General features: G+C 39.2%; 1 protein-coding gene across 2 annotated transcripts; it reads right to left on the reverse strand.

Moving 5' to 3' along the window:
* Positions 1-513: 513 nt before the first annotated feature.
* On the reverse strand, positions 514-7366 carry sycp3 (synaptonemal complex protein 3). 2 transcript variants are annotated; one of them, XM_088339514.1, is made up of 8 exons: positions 6783-7366; positions 6613-6697; positions 6495-6529; positions 5035-5152; positions 3632-3731; positions 2324-2422; positions 825-929; positions 514-762 (listed from the first exon to the last, which is right to left on the reverse strand). In XM_088339514.1, the coding sequence occupies exons 1-8, from the start codon at positions 6904-6906 to the stop codon at positions 709-711; spliced, it is 720 nt and encodes a 239-aa protein (XP_088195640.1). In that variant the 5' UTR covers positions 6907-7366; the 3' UTR covers positions 514-708. The 2 variants fall into 2 exon arrangements, with proteins under 2 accessions (XP_088195640.1, XP_088195639.1); XM_088339513.1 differs by having other exon boundaries at positions 6613-6700; positions 6783-7364.
* Between the last annotated feature and the right edge of the window lie 730 nt (positions 7367-8096).

Genomic DNA, 8096 nt, shown 5'->3' on the forward strand with positions numbered 1-8096 from the left:
TCTTGCTGTCGGTCACCCCTCTCGAGGGATATGACCAGGGTAGATTCTATAGAATAGAATCACTATCTGTTTAGGTGTTGCATGCACCTGTAGTATTGGACACGACCTATAGGGGTTGACAACACTTCATAGGACGATACCGTACAAAAGAATGGCATCTGCAGGTTATCACAAAGGTAGAAGTAATGCGATGGCAAAACAAAGCCACTAGAGAGCATTCTCATCTTAATTTTTTAAGCAGACTTGTTGGGAAACACAGCAACAACTACAAGCATTTACAAACCCTTAACCCAAAATTCAAGCACTTATCAATCTTGAAAAACACAACATTAAAGGTTTAGCATTTTCAAGGATTTCAAGCACCTCTGTGAAATGAAATGACCCTGAAAACTATAACATGGTCAACACGATAACTAAAATACCTTCCATTTCTTACCCACCCCTGAGATGGAACGACAGACAAATAAAAAATGAGAGTCTGTCCTTCCGATATTAAAAATGACGCGTAAGGAATTCAAGATTTTGCGCTTTTAATTGCCCAATGCGGAATAAAACGTGCGCATATTGTTGTAACACAACAGCGCCACCTGGAAGCTGCTCAAGCGGGGAGAAAGCAACGACGACGCGTTCCGAGTCGTCTTCTCAACAGCAAACAGCAGAAACGGTGTGGCCAGACAAACAAGAAGTGGTGGAGAATGGCAGAGCAACCTAGAAGAGCATGGTCTGCAGGGACTTGCGCACCGACGCCATTTCCTGTTGTTGCTGCCGCGAGACACAAGGGAGCATGAGACGACGGAGCGCCACCTGGCGGCAGGAAGACTCACTGTGTCCATGAGGATTTTCTTCTGCATGGCGGCCATTTCCTTCCTCAGCTCCTGTTGGGCCCGATGCAGGACATCTTCTTGGCTCTTCTCCATCTCCTCCATATTCTGCACATTTCAACATGACCACTATGGTCATCCGGGCATCTCATATTTATCTTTGAAATTAAAATAGCATTATTTGAGTTTGGGCCTTTTTTCCTCCACAAGAAAGTGAAAAGCTGCTTGTAGATTTTTAAGGCGAATATTCTCGTACAACATCGAAAATCCACTGTGCCACCTCAATGTGTTCATTTATGGAAGCGTTTAGATCACACGTGTGAAACTCGTGGCCTGCCATATCATTGTAAGTGGTCTGCGAGAGCTCAAACTGAGCATCTAAAAATAAATCGGTCAAGAGTACTCTGACCGAAAACTACAATTCCCACAATACCTCTGGACTACGATATCCGCAAAGTCATAGCTCACTAGAAGCCAGCATCTCATCCCGCTCCGAGACTGGGAGGTCGCTGGTTCAAGCCTCTGCCGAGTCATACCTAAGACTTAAACATTGGTACCCGTTGCCTCCCCGCTTGGCGTTCAGCATTAGGGGTTGGAATTGCGGGGTTTGCTCACCTAATGACTAAAATGGCTGCGCCCTGATTGGCAGCGGCTGCATCGGCTCGCTACAGTTTAACTGCATGGGTCAGGTGTATCGATATTTCGTTCTATGTGCATGGTTACAAAGAATGACAATAAAAGTAAATTCTATTCTATCGTATTCATGACAATGAGTGGAATAGAGAAATAATAATAATAATAATTTCCTTTGTATTGTCATTCTTTGTAACAATGTACACAGAACGAAATGTCGATACACCCGACCCGTTGTAGCGAGCCGATGCAGCCGCAGCCAACAGAGGGCGCCGCCATTTTACCAATGTTATAAGTCTTAGGTACAACTCGGTCGAGGCGCGAACCAGCGACCTCCTTAAAATGTAGAAAATATCTTTTGATTTTGTAATGCAGTGATGCCACTACATACGAGATTAATTTGCTCCCGGATCATGCTTGTATCTAGAATTGCTCATATCCCGTACATGTTTTCTTAGTACGAGGCACTAAATAACACAAAGTCTAATTGAAAATCTCTAATTCATATCAATTTAAAAAAATGATCTACCATACATATTTTAGATCAATATGCTGAAGAGTTTCTTTAAGTAATAAACGTTATAAGAGTTCCTAGCTGTATAAAAGCAGGTTTTGTAATTTCTCTATTATTGAGTATGGTTTATTTTCTTATTTTGATTGAGTCTTCCCCAGCAAGGTAAAAAAGAATAGGGATAGGAGGAACTTTAAAACCTTCTACTTCTGCCAACTCCCTTTTGATACATGTTTATGTACTGTATTATTATATTGTACAGCTGTTTTTGTGCAAATATTTTGCCATTTCCTTTTGTCAATGAATGGTTCATTTATTTTGTCCTGTTTGCAAATCCAAAAGCAAAAAATGACAAGACCTTGACAAAAGACTTGAAGAGCTCTTGCATGGACTCCAATTTCTGGTTCTGAAGAACTTTGCCCTGCTGGATCAACTTCTGCTGCTGACGCAACAGATTCTGGACACACACAACAACAACAAAAATAGAGAGTTTCTTTATAAGTCGAAAAAGTCGCATTTAAACTAGTCACATATCATATTTTGTTCGTTAATTTAAAAAAAAAAAAAAGATGTTGGATATGAATATAGGTGCCTCCAATTCAGTGCTTCTCTATTTACTGTTAACAACCGCCCCATCCCTATAAAGGTTATAGTTGTTCAATAAAAGTGTTAAGTACACCAATGTCCGCTGCATCACACTGTTTTCTAACATATGCGAGAATTAAAAAAGAAAGAAATATGGATTGACTTACAACAAAGAATGGCTTTATTAACTGTAACAGAAAAAAATTAAAGCGCATTATTTTACTATAAACATTTTTGACTAAATCAAACCATACACTGAAAAAGGAAATTACATACAAGCAATAAATAATAATGCATCAAAACAGATAAACATTATTAACTCTAGAGCCCAATATAAAACTGCAAAAGAAAATGTATAACAAATAATAAGTCCTGATTTGCATCCCACTATTTGAGAACCACTGCTTCAATCCAAGTGTTGCATTTTGACGCATAAATTATACAAATAGTAGGTGGGAAATTGTAAATCACTTTTCATGTTGATGACGTTTGCCACTCCAAATCTGGCTAAATCAGACTTTTTAATCTGTCACACTAAAAACCCCAAAAGGTTATTTTAAGTGCTACTATGTTATCTATGACAATAAATGGTCTCCATTTCAAGTCAATGAAGACCTCCCAAAGCGCTTTACAATGTGCTTCACACTTTTCCCTTTTACACACTAACTAACCAATAGCAGCGTCAGCCATGCAAAGCAACTACCTGCTATCGGGTGCATTAGGGATTCAGTGTCTTGCCCAAGGAGACTTCGACATATAACACGGAGGAGTCGGTAATTGAACCTGCAACCTCTTGATCCCAAGATGAGCGCTCTACCTCCTGAGCTAAAGATAATTCTAGATCTACAAATCAATATTTATTTTTGTTCCAGAACCACTCTTGTCCTCCTTCATAGAAAGTCATTTCATTAAAAAAAAAAAAATACACCTGATGTGTGAAAAAGCCCACATTCGAATATTTTAAATGTCATGGCTGCATTTTTCTGTACAGTACAGGTGTTTTTCTTTGCCAGGAAAACGTTTTTGTTGGTGAAATGTTGAACTTGTGTGTTTCAGTGGCAATGTGTATTAGTGCGCATACGAAAAGTTTCTCCTCCTGCTCCTTCATCTGCTCAGAGTCCTTCTGCCACTGCTGCAACAACGCCAACAACTGCTGAGAACACTCCTGAGTCATCTTCTGCCTAAAAACAAAAAACAAGCACAACATAGGCCCAACCAATGTCCAGCCCCTTCCCACTCGAGTGGCCGGTGGACACCCGGTGCCAATTGCTTGGGGAATTTTAAATGGCGTCGTGCCCCAGCACACCTGAAGCCCTTTTTTCAGCGCTACTCAAAATTGTTTACATCACGTCTTTCAGATCATGTGACCATTCAAGACGGCGACTACGGCGATTACGAAAACAGGTACACGTTTACTATGGTGCCGAAAGAGAACACGAATGAGGGCTGCATGGCTTCAAATGTGAGCCCTATACTTCTATATGACAGTGCCAGGACAACCATACCGAGGAGAATAGGGCCATTTTGCAACACAGATGTGAGAAGTTGTATTTTTGTGTTGTTGTTTATAATTGCCTCAGTAACAGACCAAATTCGCTTGTCATCGTTCCTCGATGATCATGGGAAAGTGGTCCGCGACCAAACAATGACTCAGACAATATAGAAAGGGAACATTATCATTTTTGATTGATAACTCTTAAGTAAATAATTTATGTACGTTACAATTAAGAATTGATTGATTTCTTTGTTTTTGTGCTGTGATATGAAAAGGGGGGATAGTAAATTAATCCTTTATTATGTTTCTTTGATACCGTACACCTGCAAATCATTTTGCTGAGCAGTCCAGGGCTGTTTGTTATTTTGTCCATTATTACTATGCACTGTTGCCTGTAATTTGAATTATTCTGCGCGATTTACTTTTTGTCACAATTGGCCAATCATATATCTGTTCTTTGATAACCACACCACTTAGGGTTGAACTGCTTTTTGTAAACTTGAAGGTTTAGTTTAGAATAAAGGCTCATGGGAGGGCTGTTCAATAGTTTGGACTTTCTCATCTGAAGGCTTCTCTCCCTTTCCTTCTTGCGAGTTTAAAACCCATTGATGTTTTCACTCTTTATTTGGATAGTCCACTAAACTTTAAACTTAATAAGTTCCACAGCTGTTTAAGTTTGATGTAGAAATTGAGGAATTGGTTTGTAGGTGAAAAGGTTTAAATATTGTGAGTAAGCAGTAAATATTGAACAAAGCACTGTTATTTATATGAACGGTGTTGGCAAAAACATTAAAAAAAAAACATTCCAAAAACATGCATTTCAGGTTAATTGGCCAGTCCAAATTGCATCTAGGTGTGAATGAGTGAATGAGTTGCCTGTTTTTGTGTGCCCTGCGACCGGCTGGCAACCAATTAAGGGTGTCCCCTGCCCACTGCCCGAAGATAGCAGGGATGGGCTCCACTTCAAAGCGGCTGGCAAATGGGCACACCTCTGCTTGTGGTAGTTGTTCCACAATTGCTCCATCTTCTCCTGCCCCCCATTCAAGTAAGTCTTGGTGAGACTTTCCAGACGCTTGCGCTTGGTCAGCATCACCTTGTTGATGTCGGCTGCACAAAAACCTCCGGGTGAGTAACAGGGAAGGCCTTCATCAAAATAGCATAGGGTTCCTACAGCTTAAAGCAAGTTAATTAAAGACTTTTAAAGACATGTCGTTGCCTTTTGAAATCAAATTTAAGATCAAGTCGACAAACAAACAATCAGAACAACAGAAAAACAAATATTTATTTTCAAAAAACACCGTTGCCATGGCGAAAAACAAACAATTTGCAGGCATGGTCCAAAGTAAACGTGTCCGTCCCAGGTTTCTATGTGTTTTGTGGCTAGACTTAAGATATGCGTCTGACTGAAACCACAATACCATTTTGATAGCTCCGTTATTGTGATCACCACCGATCGATGAATCATTAAAAAAGACAATTGATACATTTTATTCAGTCTTTTTAGTTCAAACAGAAATGTTTAAATCTAAGCTTAAAACACACTTCTATTCTATAGCATATGAATAACCTATCTTTTATGTTGAGAATATCAGGGGAGGGTGTCATATTAGTCTGTAATAATAATTTGTTTGTTTGTTAGTTTATTCAACCAATAATCTTCACATTCCAGGGATGGCAGACCGGTGCCCACAATCTTTTCCGCTGTGCGGATTACAGAATTGAACTTCGACAGATCTTTCTTTGTGATTCGACCAAACAATAATAGAATTTGCTAAAACACTTTCAATAATCCCACGATAAAAATTGACTAGGACTTCCTGATGAACATCGTAGGAGTTCAACTTCCTTAGGAAGAAAGTTCTTTGGCGTGCCTTCGTTAGAATTTTCTCAGAGTTCAGTGCCCAGCTTAGATATCCTGAAATAAAAGTCTCGAGAAGTTTGAAATGTTTAGTTAGTTTACAATAGTCTGATCTGTGCAGCCCTTTGAGACTCTTTGTGATTAAGGGCTATACAAATAAACATGACTTGACATAGATATTAATAATGTGTATACATTTCTAAGACTTTTGAAATTTAGATGTAAGACATTTTAATGCCAATTAAGGCATTGTTTTTAAAATAAAGAATTAAATACCTTTTAAGACTCTGCAAAGATATGTGGGAACCGGAGTACATTACCTTTACAGTTTTTGCTATCCTTATTACATAACGCAGTTACATGTGTTCTGTTACTCCCCAAAACTGACTACAGTGTATATCATTTTAATGTTTTTATCCACTACAGTGAGCTCAGAAGTCTTTAACTAATTAGCATAAGTTTATATTCCTCGCCATACGGCAATTTCAATTTACGATCCCCACCTTTACTGTACTTGATATAGAAAATGTCTCCAAAATGCTGATATTTCAGTATTTGAAATCAACTTAGTTTAAATAAGGGTTTTCTTACCTCCAAAGCGCTCCAACATGTTATGAACTTCACTCCTACGCAAGATGGAGCTCATTAGCCATTTTATTCATGAATTATTTTTAATTTAAAGAAATAAAGAGAAAAAAAATGAAACTACCCGACAACAACCGTGGAGTCTTCATCTGGGATGTCAACATTTGGTCTTTTTCTTGAAGCTGATTTTGCCACATTTGAAGTTTTTTCTTCTGAAGTCCAAAATAAGAAAAAGAGCTCAAGATTGAATGCAAATGAGATGCTAACGAAAGCTAACGCTAACGGCGAAATTACCTTCCTCAAGTCCGTCTTCCGAGCCAAAGTCGAGGGACTTTTTTGAAATGGAAGGGAGGTCAAATACTTTACTATTGTGAGCTTCGTCGTTCAGCTTTTTCTTAGTTCTCCTGGCGGCCGACATTTTTCGAGCTTCTTCAGCCGACTGACAGCTAATGCTAGCTTATGGCGCCGATAACAGACGAGCGGCTAGCAGCTAATGCTAGCTAAGCAACAGGAGATAATGGCGTAGATAAACGCGCCCCAGTTTGGGATAAAAGAGCTTTTCCTGCACGATTCAAGTCCCACCGCCGCGCTTGATGGAATTTGAGATGGCAGAGCTGAGATAACTTTAAAACAATTCAAAGTATAAGAAGATAAAATAAGGCGAGAAAGGGCGAGCAATCTTTGGCTTTGCTTTCCCCCACAAGTTCGCTATCGAATGGCGCCTTTTCTCTTGATTGATCATAAAGTAGTTTCGCTTCATAAACACTTTCATTTATAAAAAAGTTATTGCTTACTTTTTTTTGTAGAAATAAATTGATGTTAATGTTATGTTTGTATCCGAATGAAAAATAAAAAATGTTAACTTTGACCGTTTACCAGTATCCAATCAGATGTTGACTCAATACGTAAATCCCGAAAATACATTCCATTCACTTCCATTCCACAAATTATTTTTGTTTATAATAATACACCCTTCAGGTTAAAAATGTCGGGAAAAAATGTTAAAACGTCATATTGTCAGATATATATGCTTAATTGCTGTTAAGATTGTCGAGAAAAATTGTTCAAACCTCACATTGTTTATTTGCTGTTAATAGGGTCAATAAAATGGTTCAAACCAAAAAATTTAAACATAAACATGTCGATGAAACCTCATATTGTTAGAATATGATATAATGAAATTATGAATGTGTTTAATTGCTGTTAAAAATGTCGACAAAATTGTTCAAACCTCATATTGTTAGAAAATGATACAACGAAATTGTCTCATCTCATTAGCTGCACCGCTTATCCTCAGTAGGGTCGCGGGGGTGCTGGAGCCCATCCCAGCAATCATCGGGCAGTGGGCAGGGAACACCCTGAACTGGTTGCCAGCCAATCGCAGGGCACACGGGGACAGACAACTCACTCGCTCATTCACACCTAGGGACAATTTGGACCGGTCAATTCACCTGAAATGCATGTTTTTTTGGAATGTGGGAGGAAACCGGAGTGCCCGGAGGAAACCCACGCGAGCACGGGGAGAACATACAAACTCGGCACAGGAAGTCTGGAGCTGGATTTGAACCCACGCAGGAGGTTCCCAAGACATGAACTGTGCCGCACATG

This window comes from Urocampus carinirostris, chromosome 7 (assembly GCF_059441175.1).
Source record: "Urocampus carinirostris isolate Australia breed hairy pipefish chromosome 7, RoL_Ucar_1.0, whole genome shotgun sequence".
Classification (NCBI taxonomy): Eukaryota; Metazoa; Chordata; class Actinopteri; order Syngnathiformes; family Syngnathidae; genus Urocampus; species Urocampus carinirostris.